The 25,158-nt window shown below is 40.3% G+C and overlaps 1 protein-coding gene across 1 annotated transcript in view; it reads left to right on the forward strand.

The window, feature by feature from the left end:
- The first annotated feature begins 341 nt into the window (after positions 1-341).
- LOC130185782 (carbonic anhydrase-related protein 10-like) overlaps positions 342-25,158 on the forward strand; it is a 107,933-nt gene continuing 83,116 nt past the window's right edge. The window contains exons 1-2 of the mRNA XM_056402430.1: positions 342-830; positions 11,134-11,208. Coding sequence (XP_056258405.1) covers positions 770-830; positions 11,134-11,208 — 136 coding nt within the window. The 5' untranslated portion in view covers positions 342-769. The remainder of the gene's footprint in view (positions 831-11,133; positions 11,209-25,158) is intronic.

The raw sequence follows: 25,158 nt of genomic DNA on the forward strand, positions 1-25,158 counted from the left end.
ACTCATCAGTGCTGGATGATTTCTTTTAGTTCAGACAATCAGATTATCACTGACGCTGAGTTGGCTTTTGAGATTGGAATAAAAGCTTTGAAATCTGACAGTGTCTGATTGTAATGTTTTATATAAGCTCTCACTAGTAGCTTATGTATTAAAGTTTTTCCCTGCCATGCTAAACCACTTTGGTTGCAGGCTATTCCTTAGTAGAAGTCTGACTTTAATATAATTTGTGGTTTCCCATTGAGAAATGAACTTTTTCTGTGTGCTTCACGGAGAGAACACTCTGCCATCATACAGTATCATTAATATGTAGCCTCTGTCTGTCCGTCAGTCTGTGCGCTCCTGGTGCGCTTTGCGTTGCCAGTAAAGTTGCCTGATCCGTCAGCAGGCGAACCCTGCGCCACTAACATCCACCCGAACCAGAGGAGAAGCAGAGGAGGGAAAATGCATGATAAAAGATGTCACAGCTGAGATTCCTCTCAGGTGGATAAACAGATAGGTACATGAAACAAACGCGGGCAGGAAGGGTGAGATGCTGTCAAACCAGGAACCAAACCGGGAAGCGAAAGAGGACAACGCTGTGAGGGCGGATCTCCTGCGAGACTTCAGACCATCTCGGCGCTCCGTGAGGGCGAGACGGGGATAAGGAGAACAAGAACCGGAGAGGAGGGGGAAAAAATGCTCAAAGTTTGGCCGTGTCGTCTGGAAGTGCGACCCTGCAAAGCGACCGTCCCGCAACAGCTGAAGGAAATGAGCATGAATTGAACGAAGAATGCATGTCGTTTGGGATATATCTGTGATTTTACAAGCATATATCATCTGCACGTCATCAGGTAAGGAGACACAAGGAACTGCGACCCTTTCAAATATTAGAACAACATAGAGATATGAGTGAAATGTTGGAGTGATGCCATTAAATATGAAAAGTACTTAAATATGAAAATCAGCCCACCTGCAGGTAAATCATTACCTTTCACTTTTAATGGAGTGTGTGTTGTACAGTAGCTACTTATGTGTCAACAGGCTCTTTGGACAAAGAGACATTCAGTGCATCAGCAAGTGAAGCTACACTGAGATGATTGAATTCATGCCTGAAAACTCACACACCATAACCCGGCATTTTGATCAGCAGCCTCTTGTGGATGCGCATGCACTCACTCACTCACACACACACACACACACACACACACACACACACACACACACACATTCTGATCATAGTAGTAGTAGCCTAAATACACAGTCTGACTCAAACGGCCTCCCACTGTGAATACAAGTAGTCCTCCAGTCTCACTGCCAGTGTGTCAGGGAGCTCATACAGTATGGCCGTGTCAGTGCGTCCATCTAGACGGACACTCAAATCCCTCAGTGGGATTATGGTCAGAATTTCATACTCCTCCCTGCGGAAGCTGTCAGCCTCCACTTCTGCACAGAATGGGAGTGAGAGTTTGGACTGGCGATAGTGATTTTAGCAAACGGACATGCAGACAGCAGCAGGGATTTTGGCCCCATGAAAAGATATCACAATGGGCCCCACCAACCCGTCACCCGCTACCACAGGCCAGGCCAACCCTGCAATAGAAGGCTGACATGCATGCAACATTAATTCATATGCACTTCACTATTTCGATGCAATGCTGATCTATAAGAAATGTGCTTTAAAGATTTAAAAATGTCATTTTATTGGTAAAATTCTTGAATGGAAAATTCTCTTACCATTAATCAATAACTTATAGTATATATAACTTAAATACACATTTAAATCTTCACTCATCATCAAACAAAATAATAAAATGAGCGGCACATTTTTGAACTGAGTATACATGCCAACTGGAAAATAAGCAGCTGTAAAAATGGAAATGGAAAATGGAGAACAAACTGGAAATGGAAACGAAAAGGCCTGATGGTGGCACTAGAGGAAAGTGAAGCGGTCACAAAATCAGGAGGTTTCTTCCACTTGGGGTCTGGATTGTGCAAATCTATTTTTATGGAAATCAAGCCATTACTTTGAGGTATATCGTGTTCTTGGTTTGTTCTCAGCCTGTGGGCATCATGTGAGTAGTGATCCAATATCCATAGCCATGCCGTTTAACAGATATCACTGTGTGCATCCATTACACACTATAGGCCATGTTCTATAGCTGTTAAGGAGAGGAGGAAACCTCTGCAAATAATTTGGCTGCAGGTCAAAGAAACAATCAAAGGTTAGCAGCACTCTCAGCTCCCTGCCCTGACGTCCTGTGTCCGCACAACACTGACTTTTTTTTTGAAAGTTACATTTTCTGGCATTTTTTGCCTTTATTGCAGTGAGAGAGAGAGAGACAAGAAAGTTATGGAGAGAGAGAGAGAGACAGAGAGAGAGAGAGGGTCTGACTTGCATCAAAGGGCCTCAGGCCAGATTCGAACCCATGCCGCCACAGTTAGGACTAAGCCTCACAGGTATGTGCACAGTTGAGCCACCAGAGCATCCTGAAACACTGACTTTTAACCCCTTATCATTCCTGTGGAATTAGCCTAAAACTCCTATCCAATGTAAACCCAAAGTAAATTGAAAGCTGTTCTGGAACAACTTGGAGCAGAGGCATGGTTTCGGACTCTTCTGAAAGGTAACACTGACTGCAGATGTGAGTTAGACTGCAGATGAGACCACAGCATACCTAGTCCAAGTTCAAATCTGGTAACAATACCACAGAAAAAGAATATTTTACATAGGTTTTGCTGTGAGTATGTCTAGGTGTTTTCCAAAATGGCCATTTGGAGGCTCCAAAAAGGGGCATAAGTCACATACGTAGGATAAAAAGGCTACTAGTCCTGAAAGCCTAAACATACACAGTCATAATGCTGGGCTCTAATGAAAGGTGACACTTAGCGGGATCCTATCCCATATCCAGATTCACTATCAGCATTACTGACACAGAGTAACTCAAGCACAAACATTATGGTTCTTTTTTGTCTGTGTGGATATTAAAAGTGGTGAAGGTGGCAAATATAATTTATATAAAACAGAACAAAGCAAACTATTCACATTATTCACTGTTCACATTGAAACTATTTTACAGTTTTGAGAACCTTTGGAGGGGTCTGTCTGTCTGTCTGTCTGTCTGTCCGTCCGTCCGTCCGTCCGTCCGTGCGTCCGTCCGTCTGTCTGTCTGTCTGCCTGTCTGTCTGTCTGTTTGTCTGTCTGTTTGTCCGTCCGTCCGTCTGTCTTCCCAAGGGCATATCAATAGCATCGCTCTTCTACATGTTACTTGACATGAAGAAAAAAATTAACATAGATGAATGAATAAATAATAAATAATGATGTCACATAAACCATTATCATCAATGACATCACAGAATACACACACGCCTCCTTGCTTGCAGGTTTGATAGTTTGGCTTGTGACTGTAATTATATCTTCTAAACCAGCATAAGTTATGTCTAATGATTAGATGCTAGCTGAAGTTGATGGAAGATGATATTGGTGATCGATGATCATCAGAACGATCACTGACTGCTCATGCCTTTCCCATTAATGTAGTAACTTATTATTTGTAGTATTAAATTAAAGAAATATTATTCAGCTTATCAAATCAAATTCATCTTACTGTCATTACTCAGCTTATCCATGAGAGAGAGAGAGAGAGAGAGAGAGAGAGAGAGAGAGAGAGAGAGAGAGAGAGAGAGAGAGAGAGGCAAGCGAAACAGGACACACTGGCCTTTTTGGTCACTTCTTCTTCTTCTTCTTCTTCCTCTTCTTTCTCTCTGGTTCATTTGTGTGACCTTTGAGTGTGTTTTGTGACTTGAGGTTGAGTTATGTAGCTTGAGAGTGTTGTGTGGCTTGAGAGTAAAAGCTACGAGACGTATCAGCATGAAGAATGGTGTTTACTGAGAGGATCGGTGGTGAAAGGAGGACGAGGTCCACTTATTAGTTATATTGCTGTAGCACAGCAGTTCCAATCGTCACGGGTCTTAATTCCTGTGTAGAATATATTTGGTCGGAAAGTTTAATATTATCGTCTGCGGACTGATATTGACATGCATGTGCATTTCACATTAAGTGATGTTTAGTTTCATTTTGACGAGGTCTTCACTTCACAGACACACTGGTAGACCTTGTCGTGGAAATGTTCTGCTTTTGGTGAAGAATGGAATAGAGACTTCCGTCGGCCGACAAGGTTTTATTTTCTTTGCAAAGAAAAGGTCAATCAACGTGCGAGCGGTTCAAAATGAAGAAAGACCTCGAGCCTGGGGAACCTTGAACATTTATACCTGAGGGAAAAGGCCCCCCCCCCCCCCCCCCCCCGGGGTGTGTTTCAAGTCCTTCGTCTGCTGTGGGGTCGGCCTCTTACCTATGGTGTGCTTTCACACTCTTTCGTCTTTCTCAGGTATCGGCACCGACCCCCTGAAGTGTGAAGGTGGGAGGTTGGGTATCTTACAAAGAAGTTGAAATTACAATTACAACCTGCTGTGGTGAAAATGAGAATCTGCGAACAACAACATTTGGAGCACAGGAAGTGGAATATGTAAACAAGTCTCACCAGACAACATGAGCACCACTTAAACTGGAACACCAGGAGAGGATGGCAATGTTAGTGAGGACAACAACTCCCATGATCCCACAATACTTCGCTAACTCACCAAATTTTGCCACGATTTGGATTGAGAGACCCATACTGCACGTTGAAGGCTTATCATGGTGGAAAAGATGTTGTTCCTCTTCTCATGACTGGCTTTGGTAAGAGTTTGATTTAGAATCTGGCTCCACTGGTAGTGAAAAAAAATTAAGGATAAAGAATCCGATTGGTTGAAATTAGCCTGTGATAAACACATGGTTCATACAATCAGCTGTATTTTTTGAAAGCACCTGCTTTCCAATGAAGCCTTCCCATATGGTTCTTTGTAATATTGAAAAAGAAAGTAAGTTTAAGTGGAGGAATCTCTGTCTGTCTGCATTTAGATTTTCTCCATAACAGCTCATCTGATGACTTCACACTTGGCGGGTGTATTGCTGAGGACACAAGGAAGTGCAGTGTTGACTGTGAAGTCTTTTTTTTTTGGATGAGCAGTTCTTGAGAAAATTACAAACTTCGCTTTTCTACGTGTTAGTTGACATGAAGATGAAGGCAGATCTGCATTATGAGGGCAGGTTAGCACCTGCACAATTTCCAGTGTTAACATGCCCGCTGCAAGATGGACTAATGTAGGGCGATCGATCAGCTCCTACCAACATGCACTGCACCTGATGTTCTAATCATTTTTTATCGGCTCTGTCAGTTAGAGTCGTCCTAACATTTCCCTCCCATATGGCGCCTCTGAGCAAGCACCATACAGCCTGATTTCTGTTTGGCATGTTGCTCGTCTGGTGAGCCATCTGTGGGTAAAGTTCGGCACATAGCAAGCCGCACTCTGCGCTGTCTAAACGTCACTTTTTTGATGGAACAATGCAGGACAACCTGAGTCGCAGTAGTGGTATTGTGCCGACTACACTGGAGCAGCTCTAAATAAAGTGAAACACAAAATCAGAGGTTTAATTAGAATATAACAATGATAAAATCAATATAAAAAATAGGTATAAAACAGAATAATAGAATATTTTTAGTGGTCTATCAGGTTAAATGGTTGTATAAAGAATAAAACAGCTCAGGTGATTTAAATGTGGGTGTTTGGTGCTGGCCACGCTTCCTAAAGCGTTTAAACATGAAATGTTTTTTTCTAAACTTTGCAGACCCAGCTCACAGCTTCGCAGGGATTCCCTGCACAGGACTGTCCTTGTTACATTGTTCTGTTCTTTGTTCTTAAGCGATTCGTCTAATTGGATTCAATGGGACGACATCCATTTAGATACTGGACTCCCTTCAGAACATGGATGGTCTAAGACAGCCGGACATGGTGCCCCCCACTCGGCCTAGCTGGCGGTTTGTCCCCGTGGACACTTGTGGTACTGCATCAAAAAAAATTCTAGAGAATTGTCTAGAGAGTCACCCGCGCTGAACATGGCCCATTTCAAGAAGCTATAGCAAAGGCAAACTGCTGCTGCTGGCACCCACTGTATGTCCACACCACCAGTGTTGCTGCTGTGCCTCGGATAATGGCCATCAATAATAATAATCATCCATCGTTGATGAGCAGTCTGAAAAGTGAAGAGTTGTAACCAGGAGCTGTCATCTGACTTTTGAGGGAGAGAGGGAGAGAGAGAGAGAGAGAGAGAGAGCCCTTCACCTACGTATTTAACATTTAACAGTCTGTGTTTTATTTTGAAGGTGCAATTGAATTTTCCATTTGATAAAAGTTACAAGATGTTAGTGTAGCTGTAGTTCTTCTGTGTCAGTCTTTGAAAGAAACAGACAGAGATGGACAAAAGGCTGACTGAATCAAACTCATTCAGTTCAAGTAAAGAGATGCAAAATATCTGTCCCCATGTATTATCCTGACTGTCCACATTATTTACATCAGGTCAGAAGCTTCCACTCATCTGTCCATGCTGTTTAAAGTTTGAGAAATACTGGAAGTAAAGGATTACTGGCAAAACTCATTTTCATATTTCATGTTTTCAGCCCGGATGTTACATGAACCAGTGTTTCGACCTGCCTACAATCACAGCTGTTTTTCATCTCTCCTGTTAAAACAGTGTCATTACAAACAACTTTTGTGAAACAAAACAATGTATTTTCTCCAATACCGGAGAACCCTTACTACCGGATCATGTCCTGTAAAGATTTACAAGTTTACTGAGGTGGTGTGATGCGGTGCTGAAGCTCTCAGAGCAGAAAGTCAGAACGGTCATCTTGACGTGTGAATACCTGGAGATCTTCGTGAAGCTGCAGACTGTCACCCACCTAGTGAAAACTCCCTCCTCCCTCTTATTCTGTGAGGAGAGTAGGAACACCTCACCAGACGTGAGCTTCATCAGGTTACTCAGAGCAGATCCACAGTCTCTGCTACATTATACTGTTTCATTAGTGGCCTGATCACAGTGTTCATGTCAGTTTACAGTAAGACATGACTGACCATTTTTCTTTTTGAACTGACTGTCACTAAGAGCCTCTTCCACTATTGATGTGACTTAACAGTTGTGACATCTGGAGGTTTTTTTTTTTTTTTTGTTTATTTGCAGTAATTCTAGTGGGAATGATCTATTTTCATGAGCCATATTTTTAGAATTAAATACTTTACCAGACTTTTATTGCATCTTTCAGAAAAACTGTATCCATCTTTTTTGTAGAATGTTTACTCCTGACCATCTGTCTTTGTAGCATGGACAGCAGTGTACCTGCTCTGTCTGGAGTCATACATGCTGGTCTCATGCTGTGGTGCTGGCACAGGAGTCCTGCTGTGATCTACAAGACAAACTTTAGTTTCACAAGCTGTGGCCTCTTTTCCAGACAAAAAGGCCTGGTGCACATGACATTAACCATTTGCTCCAAGATCAAAAGCCTGCCGATGTTCGACCACTCTTCTTTCAGATGTTATATTATGTAAGAATCAGTATATGCAGCTGGAGATCAGCAGCAGCGCAGCAGACCAACTGAAATAACATCACTTTACCTATTCATGCAGACGTCCTAACGAGCTATGGGCTCGTTCTGAATGCGTGAAAGCTTATGCGTTTATTAAGTTTAAGAAATTCATTCATTCAAATTCGTCTGGTGTCTGACTTTTATCCACTGGGAGTCATAGAAAATGACGTGCCCTTGTATAAAAGCTTGAAGAGCCTCCCACAAAGCGCCACTACCAACATCGGGGGGGGGGGGGGGGGTGTCATAAAATTTAAACAAATCTATGTATTAATAAAATATTTAAATCATCTATTAAATCTATTATCTCATTTCTCTCTTAAAACAGATGAATGGACAAGTGGCGATGAATAAATAGATAGAATGGATTACATTTTTTTTTTAATGATTATAAATAAATCCACTGCGCTGTGGTCATTTATAACAGAAAAAATGAAAAACAAGCAAACATCACCTCATATTTGCTGGGTTACTTATTCATAAATGGAAATTTGCAAACAAAAAACTCCCTCTTCTTTGCTACTTTATGTAAAACATGAGAGCAGTACTTCAAGACCATTAAATCCTCTACTGATAGGAAGACTGCAAAAAAATGGAAATGGGTGTATTGTGTTTTGTATCTTTATTTAAATGTATTCTTTTATTTTGTTCTTTTTTTTTTAATTCTTCTTTTCTTTTATGTCTTATTACTGTACAGAGAACTCCCCACCCAGCAGTGTTTTAGTCTCAGTGTTGTATTTCATGTACATTCAAGTTGCAGTCAATAAAATAAAATAATAAAAAAGTTCAAGAGGGGCGTCGTTTCCTGCAGTTTGTCCTGCAGTTTGTTTTCTGCACTTGTCAGTCTCACTAACAAGACTGTATGTCTGCTTTATGTTGTAAGCTGCTTCAGTACATTGATTTGAAGTAAAGACAAGTAAAAAATGGCTCTATTACAGCTGGCTTCATCCAGTTTTTCCCCCAGGGTTCACTGGGTAGAATAACATAGGTATCTCTGTGTATCATATCTCAGACTCTGCAGATTGGATGCTGGTTTATTGATGAAAGCTACAGTATGTAACTTTTTCTAATGTTTTTTTTTTTTTTCGTTGAAATGTGCGACCCGAACATATCTTAATGTGCAGAGGTGCTAGCAAAGGCTCCTGTGAGCCAGACTCAGTGAACTGCAGCAGTGCAGAGACATTTTCCTCCAAAGTTTTTAAGTGAGCCTCAATTCTATTGGAGCCAGTTTTATTTATGTGGTGCCAGACCATAACATACGTTATATCAAGGCACTTTACAGAGTGAGGTCAAGACCTTATATAATATTAGAGAGAGAGAAAGCCAATAGTTCGCACCGTGAGCAAGCAGAGTAGAGAGGAAAAACTCCCTTTTAACAGGAAGAAACCTCCAACAGAACCGGAGCAGCTGTCTGCCTCGACTGGTGGGGGTGAGAGAGGGAGAGAGGGGGAGAGAGGGAGAGAGAGGGGGGAGAGGGAGACCAGGAGCAGCTTTATATACTGTTGTATTCAAGCTCTTCACGGTGTATATGTCTGTGGATAATGATGGTGTTTTTATGTCTGTGGATAATTTTTGTCACAGTGACAGTGATGCAGTCACAAACATGAACAGTTGTGTAGTTGAGATCAAAACTAGGGCGTTTGGTCTCAACAACACAACAACCCTCCAAAACAAAGAGAATTTTAAATTCTGTCAACACAACAGTTTTATTAACATATGATCTGTATTTATATTTAAATAAAAGCTTCACACAGTAACAAATAAAAGATTAAAAGAAAGTAAACTTTACGAAATGAGTTAAAAGATAAAAAACAAACAATACTTTTGCATCCATAATTATTTTATATTCAACTGTTCAAGTGTCGCAGTTCACCTTTTTCCCCTTGAATTTACATTTAAGCTAACTCCACCTTGACCAGCTACAACAGTAAAATGCTGCTAATCCAGTGATGCATCAGTATTAACAAGCTAATAAGATAAGGCTGGTGATGTTAGGTAGCTAGCAGGGTTTAATTTGAATTCAGTGTGGCAGCCAGCTGTTAGTTTACTACCTTATACTTTGTGCTCTGGATGATGAAAAAGTTCCTGATGCCTCTTTTTGGTGGCATGATCTCTACAAAGTACAAAACATGTTGGCATGGACAAAATGAAGTTATGTGTGCTGCAGTTCAGACAACAGAGGAAAGGGAGTCATCTGAAATACTACATTTTCGCCCCATGTTTGCGGTCTGGACCGGCATTAATAACTTACCATTGTCAGGACACTGATCCACTCTTGCCCCTTCCATATCTGGCAGTAATTGCGATATTTGTACATACTGTGAGCCTCCCCGCCCTTTCAGCCAATCAAATGCTAGCATGCCTCAGTCGTCTTGGAAACAGCCTGTGAGAGGGCACATCAGAGTTATCTTATATGACTTCACTCCAAACAGTGCCAACGAGTATATTGGATGGGACTTGTCCCCACCGTCCATATGCAAACCTACACCCCTGGATCAAAATGATTGCTCAGTGAGAACTTATGTAATAATCTAATAATGACAACAGAGTAATCATTGGTCAGAGCGTCACCATGGTGACAGGCGTCGCGGCTTGTGTGATCTCAAACCAAGATGCTCTCATGTGTTTACAAGACACCAAACGTACAGTTGCAGTGGTCAAACATTTCATTATATTTCATTTCCTTTTATAACAAAATTACAGGATATTTTCTAACTCAGACCCAGATATTTTATAACTGCCTGAGCTGGGCAAATCAAATCTGTAAAGTTTTCTTCCTGAAGTGTGACTCCACTTTTTCATAATGACTCTCTAGCATACTGTAGTATTATACAGCAAGGCTGTGAAAAAATACCTCACTTCACCATACACAAAACTTCTTGGACAATCTCTCCACTCCCATAATTTGCTAATTTTATCATGTGGAGCTGACATCAAATTATCAGGGAGATGTGGTTATTTGGGTGATATTGAAATAACATAACATACCTTCTATATCCTAAACAAATTGTCTATGTTTAGATCTGAGGACTCTTCAGAGTTTCCCTGTCTCCTCTGTGCATGCGTGGGTGTCCTCCAGGTGTTTCCTCAGTCTAAATTTCAGCAGGTCAGGTGAACTGCAGAGTCTAAATTGACAATTAGTGGGAATGTGAGTCTGTCAACCTGTTCACTCAACTTAGTAGTCAACTGCAGTCTTGCTCATGTTTGGATCATGTGACCTGGTTCTTGGTGCAACATAAAACTCTACCATTCAGATCTACCCGTCAGCTCTGTTTTAATTGCGCCGCTGCTGTCAGGCAGGCCGGGTGCAGCTCGCAGGGTCGAGTGGCAGTGGAGCTGCAGCACAATCAGTGGCAGCCTGAGGCCAGAAACATACAAGACACACAAGTGTTATGTAATGTGTGCTATAGGCAACTGTGCACACCAGTGACGCACCATAGGGACTCCCTCCATATGAACAAACCTCCATTTGACCCACTTTGTTTCATGAAGAGTCATCAACAGACCAATTATAATATAAGATAATTAAAAATTAAAAGCATTTATGAATGCTTTTAACATATCTGTATATGTGTATGTATGTGTGTATGATTTATTAACCCAGCTTGTTTCCTCTTTTTCTCTTTCTTTCTCCCTGTAGCTCAGCCTATTACATCCAAGCTTGATGAGGGTTGGTGGGCGTATAAGGACGTTGTCCAGGAGAGCTTTGTTCCAGGTAATAGACCATCACCCATCTCATACACAGCAGGGTTCATAACCAACAAACATATGGTTAGATATCTGAAAATGCTGAGGTGGCACGGGGCCGGTTTTTTCCTAATTCTAGAAGTGTCGATTACATTTTTTGAGCTGTGGTTTAGAATAAATTCTTCCTGTCTGTGAATCCAGCAAATCCTCAAAATGTGGGTCTGATGGACTGGCTGTTTAAAGCTAGGTCTGCCCAGAATTTGAAAAGACTGAGAATAGATCTTTAAAGGATTTTTGTATGAATAATACAATAACTGAATGCCAACTGGGGCATGTGATTTTAACCTGAAGGTACAGCGGTTCCTATCATCTAGGATTATTGATTAGAATTCATTCAGCTTAATGCTGCTCAATCAACCTGTGGTTATAAATGACTCGGAGAGGCTAACGGCTGGTGTCGATCTGTGTGATACAGACTTCTCATGGATTGGGGGAAAAAGGCTAACTAGCTTGTTATCCTGTTAGATGACACACACAGAGCAGTCAACATCCAATCACTAATCTCCACCACCTTTTAAGTCACAATAATGTGACTAGAATTGAATTTAATACTGTTTTCTTCTGTTTTCTTTCCTAAGCACTTCCATTTTCTGTTTTAATGAATGCATTGTTTGTTTGTTTGTCTACACGATGCAAAATTAGGCAGAATCACTGAGCATGACCTTGATAACAAAGGAGGGTTTTTAGGAAAGTCCAAGGAGAAAATCAGTTTAGTTCACTCCTTTGGGCCACTACATAACAATGAAACTACACAAGTCTTTTGAGATGATAACTGTTAGTTGGGGAATCATGCTGCCTTTAAGGTATTTAAAATGTATCTGCAGCGAAGAGGTGAAAATATCCATATCTTGTTTTGTAGTCCAGTTTTGTAGCCATCCCTCCCAGTAGGGTTCAAGGGACAGCAGTGCCACTTGGTATGAAATATATATATGGCTGTGGTGCTCAGAGGATAATGCAAATCACTATGGTGATTCCTTTACCTAGATAAATAGATAGATTGATAGATACTTTATTTATCCCCTAGGATAAATTCATGTGTATATTTGCTAATTGTTGATAATAATAAAACAGTTAATAATAAATAAACAATAATAATTAGATTAGTTCACTTCCTTTGGCTGAGGTGTTGTACAGCCTGATGGCAATGGGAACAAAGGATCTCCTGAACCTCTCTGTTCTGCAGCGCACTGAGATGAGATGTTTGCTGCAGCTGTAGCTGCTTCTCTGTCCTGCCAGAATGTTGCGGAGAGGATGGTTGGTATTGTCCAAGATGGCCTCCATCTTACATTGCACGCGTCTCTCCACAACAGTCCTGAGTGAGTCCAGACTCCTGCCGAACACATACCCAACCTTTTTCAGTAGCGTGTCCAGTCTCTTGTGTTCATGTTGTCTGACAACGACGTCTGACGACGACATGAACACAAGGAGATGTCAAAGAAGATGTCATACAATGTCATACGATGTCATAAGACGTCATAAGACGTCATAGGATGTCATAGGACGTCATGAAGATGTCAAAGGACCTGAGCCTCCTGAGGAAAAAGAGCCGACTCTGCTCCTTCAGGTAAATGGCATCCGTGTTCAGGGACTAGTCCAGTTTACTGTCCAGGTGCACACCTAGGTATTTATAAGTGTGCATCACCTCAATGTCCTTCCCTCAAATGTTGACTCGCTGAAGGGTGGGCCTAGACCTCCGAAAGTCCATGACAATCTCCTTGGTCTTGGAGGTGTTCAGAAGGAGGCAGTTCTTGTCTTGATTACGGCAATGGAGGTTATGTAATCTTAACTGCCTCCATGAGCTGTGTGCTGGAGCCACTGCTGCTGCTCCAGCATCTGGTAAACGGTTCAAATCTGCTGCCAAAGTGTGAGAACTAACTTGCTGTTGTTTTCAGAACACCTGTCCCTTTCATCTTTACCTAATATCCTCTGCACCTCCCCTACAACTTCATGCATCAGACCAGTGTTTACTGGTTGGTGGCTACTGACTGTTTTGTCATATTGTTGTTGCTATTGGGTAAGACCAATGGAGCGGGCAGTGGCTAATGTGGTAACAGATAAGCATGTCCTAAGAGGTTTCTGTACTACAGCAGTGGAAACAGGAAACTCAGTGTACTCCATTGTGTCCCTCTACGGTTCACCTGGGATCTCCACACATAATCTCGCATAGCCAGACCTCAGCGCTGGAGAATGGTCTGGCTGCTATTGGTGAGGAAATTCTCTGGTTGGTTTGCATTTCTTTAAACCAATCATAATCATTTTGGGTGGTGCTGAGCCCATGGATGCAGCAACGGTGCCCCTATAAAATAGTTTGCACATTTATCTGTACTGTTGTACATATGTACATATCTCATTAGTTACTGAGCTTCTTTTGTTTTCTCCATCATCCAGCATTTGTACCTGCTGCTTCATCACATATTTGTATATATAATAATGTATGTATATTACAATTCATGCTATCAGATTGTTCAGCACAGTGGATATTAAAATGGAGATGCTTTTTGCTGGTTCACTTCAGCATTCCAGGTAGTTACAAACATTTATTACTGTTAAAGGGAGTCTTATTGTAAAGTGTAAAACACATTTATTAATCAGTTAGTATAAGGCTCCTTTTACCAGTTATAAATGGTAGTAACTCATTAGTAGGATTAATGAGTAATAAGCATTAACTTGATCTTGCCAAATAGTAAACCTGCAACAATGTATATAAACTGTGTTATAACGTGTTTATAATTGTTTATTTATGATTTATTAACAACCGAATTAATAACATAATTACAAACCATTTATAAATCCTTTATAAGGGTATTTGTTACTCATTTAGTCATTTATGTGTTCACATGCACATGATGATTATCGTGCCCGCACTATGTTTCTTGCAGAGTTGCAGCACATCTGCCCAAATTAACTGCACAAATGCAATAGATCCACTTTGACTGGTCAAAGGAATCGCATAGGTGGAATTTAAAACATTAAAGATGGCTGCATTACAGTTAATGGAGCAAGTTCCATGGTGGCTGTGGCTCAGGAGGCTAGGCTGGTCATCCAGTCGGAAGGTTGGTAGTTTGGTTGGGATGTCAAAGTGTCCTTGGGCAAGATACCGAACCCCAAATTGCCCCTGATGGCGACTCCATCAGTATATGGGTGTGCTGTATGTATGTGTGACCGAATGGGTGAATGCAGCAGGTGTTGTAAAGTACTTTGAGTGATTTCTAAGACTAGAAAAGCACTATCTACAGTAAGTGCAGTCCATTTACCATTCTGGTATTGTGTGTGCTGGTTTACTGACATGGCCTTACTGCGCCCCTTAATGCACATGAGCAGTGTAAGCTCAGCAGCAGACTGAACAACTGCTGCCACCTTTTCTGCTGTGATTGTAACCATGAAGGAATAGATCAAGGTTTTGGGAAATAATCTTTTTTTTTTTTCTTTGCAAAGAATTAGTACTGCAAATATGAATCTGCAGCCAGTAGCAGGTTATCTTAGCTTAGCATACAGACTGGAAACAGGGAGAAACATCTAGCCTGGCCCTGTGTGATGCTTAATGTTCACAGGATCTGACTGTGTAGCAGCTTTAGCTACTTTTTTCCATAAAAGCAGTTTGTGACATATCAAGACACTTTCTGGACAGACATTATCTCCTCTCCTTCTCAGTGAATAAGCTCTGATGTGGCTCTGCACTGACCGTGCTCAGTGGGTGGGGGCAGAGCAGCAGCACGTTCAGTCGACCAATCACCAGCCAGACAGAGACACGAATAAGATGACCAATCACTGATCCCCACTGTTTATGACTTTACTTTACTATCTAAGTTTGATTCTGTTTTCAACACAGACAAACTTAACAATAATGAATTTATTCCAGTGCTCTATTCACACAGTCTGTGCAACAGTCTGCATAAAATGTTTTTTTAGTATTAGAGTGTTAGATTTGGCTAATGATGTAGTTGCAAAGTATGTTTAGATTAAAAAAATGTATCTTGTATGTATGTATTTGCAGGCTGTACTGAAAATAGTTGGCAACACTGCTTCTGAGATTGCAAATCGTCCATTGGTTGTTTAAGGGGGAGGAAGGCACATTTTGAGACATTACTGTGGAGTTTGTCAGCCCTCAGGGGCCCCCAAACAGCCTGGGGCCCCAAGCAGTTGCCTGCCTTGCCTGTTCACAAGCTGGGCCTCTGTATTTAACTTGTATTAATTACTGTGCTATCTCAAGCCTTCTTTTATATGGTGTTGTGTGGTGTAAATAAAGTTAAATACAGCTACATTAAAGCTGTTAAAACTTGTGAATGCATATTTTTCTCAGGCCCAACATCCTCACTACGCTTGAGTTTTTCCCCTCCTCAAAAGACGGTAGACTCACCAATAAGGGTCAGGGACCATGTGGTAGTACAGTAGTAGTCTATCACAGTTGTTATCACTAACCTGTTATTTATATTGATTTTGTCAAACATTGTCTTGACCATAAAATATTGATGTGATCAGCACTGCAGTGCAGCAGTCTCAGAGTGACTGATTGCCATGTAGTATTTATGAGCTCCAATCAAATCACTGCTTTAGACTTGTTTTGTTCACTGACAACAAACAGAGAAATCTGTAACTGAGAACAACTTAACTCACGAGTTTGGCTTTATCACAACACAGTTTAGGGGCTCATCAGAGAGCAGCAGAGATTGATGGATCTTTAATGGGGCGACACTCAGCAGAGCAACTGGGGAAAATCACGGGGATAAAAAGAAAAAGATGCATTAAAATTGTTTCTCTCCCTCTCTTGCTCTTCCCTTTCTTTCTCTGTCATGCTCTTCCTCTCTCGCTAATTGTTTACAAGAAAAAATGTCCTGTATAGGCCAATATAACATGAAATGCATCACTAAATTTCCAATTAACATGGAAACAAGGCTATGTCAAAACCTCGTATATGGCTGGACCACCTATGGTCAAATCCTGATTTTATAACTGCAGTGTCATCTCACAAAATCACCAAACACATAAATTAAAGACAAAGACTAAAATTATTTACTGTACCATGATCACTCAGAGAAAAAGTTAGAAGAGACTGACTATCTTTCTTATTTAGTCTCTCTCTCTCAGCTCACAGCCTCTGTCTGGGATCCACAATAGTTTAGTCTTTATTTAATTCATTTCCAGAACGAAACAGACTTTTATTAATGTCTAACTCCCTCTGTTTGATATGTATCTATGTATATGTAATTATTTTAGTACGAAGCCTCGTTTTCAGTTGCTCCCATTTGCCGTGTTAAAGTGACCGCATTACATGTTAATACAAACTCAACACTTCCTGTAACCGTTCGAATTAAAAGCCTTGTGTTTCAGTGGACAGAAACCCCTTTATTTCTTAACAGGGTTTTTATTTCTGTGCTGCAGTAGGAGTTTTGTCTTATTTCCGGTTGCTGGTGTTTCTGTTGTTTACATGCTATTCAGGTCTGCTAGTTACTTTAGTAGTTAACATTGACCTCTCTCTCTCCCCCCCTCTCTCCTGCTCTCTCTGCTCGGTCTGTCTTATGTTTAGTTATTCCTCTGCCTCCTTTAGTAATAATGATACATACAATGAAGGTAGTTTATTTGATGTAATGGTGGCGAGGCTCAGTGTATTGGAAGCTCACCTCCTCTTCCCTGCAGTTTTCCCATAGTCTTCCCTCCAGGATTATATCCAGTCTGTTTGGAAAAAAGTCTCTAAATCTGGAGACTATGTGCTAAATTGGCAACACTGCATTCCGTAAACACCCCCCTGTCAGAAACAAGAAACTCCAACTCAGACATGAGGCATTCGACTGACCAACGGTGGAAATATGATCGATCAGTCAGTCAGTCAGTCAGTCAGTCAGTGACATTCCAGATTATAGGACTGGCCCTGCTGTAGAGGTCCAACCAGAAAGAGCTGTGTATGATGTAATGGACATTGCCACAGTAGCCTTAAGAGGTTACACATTTATGGAGGTCTGCAGCAGATGAAATCGTTAAGTATCAGTGGCCCCTGGTCAACAGTGTCACATCTGTTGGTCTTACAGTTTTATTCATTTAATTTTTTTAGTAGTAAACAGAAACATTTTATCAGTTGCTTTCATCTCTGTCACTCTTTGTTTATCACTGTTGGTATGCTATCCACTCTTCCTCCTCTCCCTCTGTCGTTTCTCTTCTCACCTCTCTGTCTTTCTTTGCTTCAGGCTGTAATGAGCGTCTGGTTCATCCTTTAGTTGTACAGTTCTTATGTATATTTGATCACATCTGTGTCTGGTTGTCTCCCTGTCTCCTTTTATCTTCTCCCTCCTCTTGCCTTTATTCTCTCTCATCTCCTCTGCCCTTTCAGCCCCTCTCCTCCTCGGTTCCTTCTTTTCCCCAACTGTTCATCGCTGGTCCACTTTTCCACTGCCTCTTCTCTCGTTTTTCCTCTCCTCATCTCATCCACAGCCACCCATCCTTCTCCCGCCTGGAGATGTTGCTCTCAGTCATTTGAATTTGATCACGACTTGAGGTCCATTCAGAGCCTCAGAGGAAATCTCGACTTTGCGCTGTGGTGATGGAGAGATGGCTCTGATGATAGCACTTCCCCCATCAGCATTTACTTGGACATGTTAGAAAGAAGTCAGTCAAAGGATGATTGATGGATGTTGTTGGTCACGCTAACCTAAAATGTCACGGCAACAGAAAACCTCATGTCCTTGCTTCCAGGTTACTGTGAACAAATCTCAAAGAAAGATCAAATAAACCAAACAGAAGCTTGGTGCCTGTAGATGAGGTTTACACCAGGACAAGGACAATTTGAACAAGAACTTTTTCTATGTATAACAAGAAACTGAGCAGACTTGCCACAGTGGCCTGAATACAATATATTATTATAGTAAAGTATCAGTACTGGAAAACAGGTCACACATTTTTTTTCGAACAATCTTTTTGGAGAAAATTACAGGAAAGAAACATTTTACACCATACATTTTCTTAGCTGTTTTTTTTTTAATTCACCAACCCCCAACGGTGTATGGTTATATATATAGAATGTGCATGTATAAAAACCATGTGTTATGCTTCCTACCTTCCCAATGGTGGATCCTTACTTCACGTATATATCACTTAATATTATATATTAATACGAAATATTTGCTTCCAGAATCTAACCACATTGGGGCATTCCCAATACATACGCATAAATGACCCCAGGGAGTTATCACAGTGGAGACAGATGGATGATCCTCATGGAGTGATGCCTTCTGGGGGTTAGGTACATCCTATCAATAAATGTATAATGTATTAATTGATTGTCTGGATTCCAACACCATCTTCCAGCAAATATCCTCATCACCACCAAAAAACAGGTCACACAATTAATAACCATTTAATAAATGCGGTAGCAGAGGAGTTCAATATTATCTTTTTAATGCCAGCTTTAATGTATCTTAATTTATTATCAAGCCTAGAATTACAGCTACATTAATATGTGAGAGTGTGAGGCAGTGAGGTGAGTGTGAGAACATCGTAAGACAAAGGGTGAAATCCAACATAGCAGCAGTCTGTCGTTAGACTAACCAAACTACCAAACTTGATCAAACTACTGTACAGACTCTCTGAAACAGCGACCAAACAAACTGAACCGTCATTTTTCCTCGATTATACCAGCAAAACTCTGGATGAGTTAGAGCACTTCCTTGACAACTACTTTTACAGAGTGGTCCACTGAACCAGATGGCAGAACGCTGAGGTCAGTGTGTTTGAGTCAATAAGCAATAAACTGGCAAACTGGCAATAAACAATTGTCCATCCACCAGTCAAGAGTGTGAATTCTTGAGTTACGGCCAAAAACATGATTTGTGAAGTCACAATGACCTTGCCCTTTAACCTTTGACCACCAAAATCTAATTAGTTCATTTTTGAGTAAATGTTTGTGCCAAATTTGTAGGTATTCCCTTGAGGCATTCCTGAGATATTGCATTCGCAAAACCAAAAACATACGTTGTGAGGTAACAGTCACCTTTGACCTTTGACCACCAAATTCTAATTGGTTCCTGTTTGAGATCAAGTAAAAACTGTACCAAATTTGAGGAAATTCCCTCAAAGCTTGACTGAGATATTGTGTTCACAAGCATGGGACAGACAGACTTACAGACATATGGACGGACAACCCTGAAAACATAATGCCTCCGACCATCACTGTCACCAGTGTGGAGGCATACAAACAAGGATCTATCCAATTATCTATCTATCTCCCCTTCTTTTAGCATCTATCTATCCATCTATCTTTTCTATCCATTGTTTCATATGGCGATCTGTCTGCCTTCCTAAGTCATGGTCTATTTGTCTACCTATCGACATCACCTGTTAATATACGTAGGGGTATATATGTATATGTGTGAATGGATGGGTGAAGGCACATATATATGAATTATGTATGTGTTTATATAAGTATGTATGTATGTGTCTGTATGTATAAACATCTGCAACTGCTTCAGAGATATGTATGTACGTATTTACGGTGTAGGTGTATATGTATGTATTATATATATATATATATATATATATATATACAGTATACTGTATATGTGAGGTGAGCATCTGAGTGTGTATGTGTATGCATGTATGAGCCAGGTATGTATATTTATGCTTGCATATTCATTTCACTTCATTTGATTAATTGATGGCTTGTTCATTTATTTACATCTTCCAGTAGATCACAATATCACCAAACAGAAGGCATTGTTAGAACAGAATAGAACACCCAGTTGGCCCCACAATAAAACACAATGTTCTCTGCATGGTTTTGTTTTGTGCTCAATGTTCTCACATGGTGTTTAGGACCTTTGTCTCTGTTTTTCTTGTTGCTATTTTCTTTTTCTTCCGCCCTGCACTTTAGTGTCATGTCTTTCCTGTTCTGTATGTTGTATGTGTGCATTTCATGGAGGTAGGGAAGTTTGCATGGAGCATGCCATGACATTGGCACTGAATATAACATCCGGAAATATAAGAGGAATCAGCTCCACTGCAAAAAGTGTTGAGCCATCTATACAAACTGAACCCTGACATCTGTCTATTAGATGAAAACGAGTCTCAGAAACTCAAGGCCAGATGAACTGGCCAGACCACTCAACTTATGACTCCAAAAAACTTTGTGCATCTATTCTGAAAAAAAACAAACACTCCACACCTTCATAAATAAACTGTAACTGATCCATAAGGATGTTTCAATATCATCAATGATAACATTAAGAAAGACAGTATAAAAATAGTTCAATCTATGGGCCCCAGCACTGAGTCCCCACTTTCTTTCTATAACTCTTTTCAGAATTAGCCAACTTTCCTAATCTTCATTTTATTCTTGGAGGTGATTTTAAGTCTGTATTAATTCCAAATCTTGATCACTCGTCTATTTCAACCTCCCATAAGCCTTTCCGCTCCTCAACTACGATTAAACAATACATGTCAGAGTGTGAATAGATATCTGGAGACTACACAATCCAGACAAAAGAGAATATTATTATTACTCCCCATACCAAAATACTACGACATCAGCTATTTTCGGATCAACAACAGTCTCACGTAGAGCAATAGAATCCAACATCCACAGTATCATTATTACTTCAGACCACTAGCCTCAAATTAAATAACAGGAATTCATCCACATCCCCACCTAGATGGTGCTTTAATATCACAGCAAAGAGAATGGGCATCCTTTACAGAAACCAACAGCACCCCTGATATAACTAGAAGTAGAAGCACTCTCTGAGATACAGCAAAAGCAGTTCTAAGAGGTAGAATAAAAGCATATTCCACTGACAAACAAAAGAAGAAACTATGAGAGAACATTTTCTACAGCAAGAGGTGAAGAGATTAGATGCCCCGGCCTCTCAAACGCCTACAGACACAGACATATCACCAAAGAATTATTCAAAACCAAACACGAACTTAGTCGTCATCTTACCAGTGTTTAGAAAACTGGTATACTTCTGGCTAATCAAAGTGAAACCACAAACTGAAAGATCTAACATACATCTAGGAATATCTCCTCCCAAAGAGCAACACAACCCATGCAGAGAATTTGGATAAATCACTCTCCTAGATGAACAGAGGAAAGCACTGCTATTCATGCCTAACAACAAGGCCCCAGGTTTAGATGGATACCCAGTAGAATTATAAACATCGCTCGTCCTTATATTTTTTTTAACATTATCTCCTAAATTTCTGCATAGTTTTATAATTCAATTCATATAATTTATGAATAGTGCCTTGATTACTTATCCCTAAACCAAAGATGCTACACACTGCTCCAACTACCGTACATAAACTAATAATGAAACACAAAAGCTAATCTCATCACCTGTGCACCTGGATCAGTTTCATCAAAGGAAAACATGCAAAGATTATTCAATGTAATTAATGTATCTGAAACCAAAACAGATGCAGATATTAAACAACCTCCCATTGATTGAATTCTAGATACAGTAAAGGAGTTTAGATAATGCTGCCCTTGTCTCATTAAACCAATTCACACCATCATAAAAACTAGTCTATATGCTGATGACATCTTGTTATATCTCCCAAATCCCCCAATCTCCCTCCTAGTAGTCCACAATCTGATTAACAGATTTGTCAAGGTATCTGGCTTCTCGGAGACTCTATAACCCTATAACCACACAACATTAAATACCTCAGAAAGCATGTCTCCACAAATCTAAATGATATATTCAAACTCTATTTTACCCAATTATGACATAGTATCAAAGAAGACTTGGATGGGTAAAGTCCCACTCTCTTTAACTGGCTGCAATTCTACCAGCAAAATGAAAATTCTTCCAAAAATTAACTCTATTTTATCTTTTATCTCAATGTCCTGAATAGTGCATGGAAGGTAGCCTACATTGTGTCCACATCACACTGTTGAAATTAATAAACACATATATTCCTCCCCATTTCAGTCTTCCATCTAACGTAGGTTGCAGTATTTCTTACCCCAAAATGGAGCATATGAATAACAAAGACCTGTCCAGTGCTGGTCGATGGTTGTGTGGCATTAACCTTTTGTGAGCAATCATGTTAAATGCCAATAAAGCCAAGAACACAAATTATTATTTCTTCCTCATCCTGTTGTCTGACAACAGAAAAAGAAAGAAAATGAAAGAAGAAAAAAATATATGTAAATGAGAACAAAATTGTGAATGTATTAAACTACAGTATAGGTGATCACAAGAGAGCAGGAGGGAGACACCTCCCACCCCCTATTTCTATCTCTCTAACTTTTATACAAGAGAAATTAGTTTTACTGTGTTAATTTTCACAGTCATTTGACAAAAATATACACAGGCAGGGGACACAGCTACACTGGCAAGAACAGTAGCAGATCATAACCAGCATCCATGATTGAGTTGGTTATTGTGGACTTTTAATCAGAGATGCTATGTAGCAGCATAATGGGATTTGTAGGGTCCAGAATCTTTGAAGCTTCACCCACAATAAGAATTCGAAGTATGGATATCTCAGATTCTGCTGCTTCAATTTCAATTATTTGATCTTGGAATCAAGGATGACTCTATGAAAGTGCGATACTTTGATGTATGTACCAACACATCTGGCCTTGATATGAAGTCTTTGACATATTATTATTCAACTATATCTAAAGAACACCAGGAAGGGAAATGACCTGTAAAAGATTTAGTGCACACTAAATCCTATAAAGGACATTTTCCTTTTGCAGGAACTCATATTGTAGATATCATGGCTGTGTGTTGTTCAGTGGCCATGCAGTTTTTGAATGTTGCAAACCGCACTGGAAAGATTCTACAATTTAGACATTTCTTGGCTTCAAACTGGCGAGACTGGATTCTGTATTCTCTTCAAAGTTTGAGTTTCTTAGCTTTCTTGGCTCGGAGAAGCAGATTTGATAAACTGTCAAACTCTTATTCAGAGTTTTCGCCAGAGCACAAGTTGTCTGCCCAGCGTTGTTAGAGGCAACAAAGTTTGTGTTGCTTTTGTGATGGTGCCAGCCTCTGAGAAGGATGTCAAGATACTGCAAAAAGATCTGTTTTATGCTTCACATATGTGGTGTGTGGGAGAGAAAGGAGGACCTGTTTAACAATAATTGATGTGCATTGTCCCTTCTGTCAATTCTGCAGTCCCTCTCAGTCTCAAGCCTCAGTCTGACTTGTGAGGGTTTCTTTCAACTTCAACCTTTTTACATTGTACATGTATAAGAGGGAGCAAGATACTTACAGGAAGAAGGAGGACAGGAGAGAGAAGAAGGAAAGTAGTAATTTTATAGTTTATTTTCAAATCCTCCACAAAGGTAAGAGGTTGAGACAGTTGCTGTCCCTCCCAGATGTTGGCCAAGCAGAAGAAAGTGGGCTTTTAGGGAGTGGGCCCTAAAAGAGCCTGGAGCTAATATTGCCTGTTTCAGTCAGAGTCTCAACTAAGGGGCTGCAGTTTGAGATAGATAATGAATAATTTAACAGACAATCATGCTCTTGTGGAGTAAGAATAAAAATAGAAAATATAGAGCTGGAAATGAGCATAATAGTTCCCCTTTAATGTAACTGTGGTGAGATGACAATAAAGCTCCCTGTATCCTTGTACATATTACTAGAAACAGAAATTGTCAAAACTCATGGTGATGCAAACACAAAAGTCAAAAGTTCACTAAAGTCAACAGTATATCTGGGGACCATTAATGTCTGCACAAAATGCCATGGTGATCCAATAGTTGTTGAGATATTTCAGTCTGTACCAAAGGGGTGAACGGACCAACACTGCCGTCCCCAGAGCCAGCTAAAAACTGTGCTTTTCAATTATTAAAGCCTCTATACGAAGAATGAGAAAATTCCTGACTTTGGTGCCCCAAAGGGAGGCAACACGGTCAACAGGGCCTTACGCTGCTTTTAAAAACTTCACCCTCATCAAGAAGAAACTGTACTGTAACACAATCAGGACCTAAACTAGACTGAATGTTTGCAGTAATGAAGCGCTCAAGAATTAAACTATGTTAAAAGTTCTACTTTGGTTCTTATATCTCTTTCATATGACACAGCAGTAAAATCAGATTTACATATCAGCAGAATCTAATTAAACATGTTAAGCTGCAATTGTTTCATTACATTTCATTATTTGGTAATGTTAAACTAATACATAAATGCATAAATGAAAAATGAAGCCAACACTGAAGTGCCAAAAACTGCAGCTCCTCTAATGACCACTAGAGTCTGGCTCCAACAGTGAGTCAATCCCCATTGACTCCCATGTTAAAATGTCCATAATAAACATATTTACAGCCTGGTACAAAAAACAGTTTTGGTCTGTATAGCTAATTTCCTCCTTCGTGACAACTGTATATAACTCACCTGTTTACATTTGATTAAGACTTAATGTTATGTATAATTGAGGGTGTGGTTAGCAAGTGTATGCTTGCCATAAACTGCACCTCTTTGCCCATTTTTGGACTATTCGGGAGTTAGGCAGAGTCAGGCACTGCCAAGATGGCGATGGCAGAGCACATAGACATATATACGTAGACATTGTCCTCTGGATTGTACGACAACATCACTGCCATATTGAACCTGGCATGACAAGCCTGTTAAATGCAAGTAAACAGAGGAGAATTGAAAACACTGAAAAATGTAAATGTTATAGAGCTTTTTATCCAGAAAAGCTGCAGCTTCTCCATTTATACCTATTTGTCTAAAAGGCAGTCTTGCCCAGTCCAAAAAGGCAGCAACATTGATGCATCACAGCAATGGACTGAAGCGGCTGAAGTAGCCAATGTGGCATCTATGTATATATGTCTATGGCGGAGCAGCCCCCTCACAAAGGCTACGTCCATCTTTATACACAGTCTGTGGTAAATAGCCAAGCTCAGAATCAGGGGTGCAGGTGTCTCTTACTGTTCATCAATATGGAGCTCTTCATCCACAGAACTCAAAACTGATCCTGA

The sequence above is a fragment of the Seriola aureovittata genome, chromosome 17 (assembly GCF_021018895.1).
Source record: "Seriola aureovittata isolate HTS-2021-v1 ecotype China chromosome 17, ASM2101889v1, whole genome shotgun sequence".
NCBI lineage: Eukaryota > Metazoa > Chordata > Actinopteri > Carangiformes > Carangidae > Seriola > Seriola aureovittata.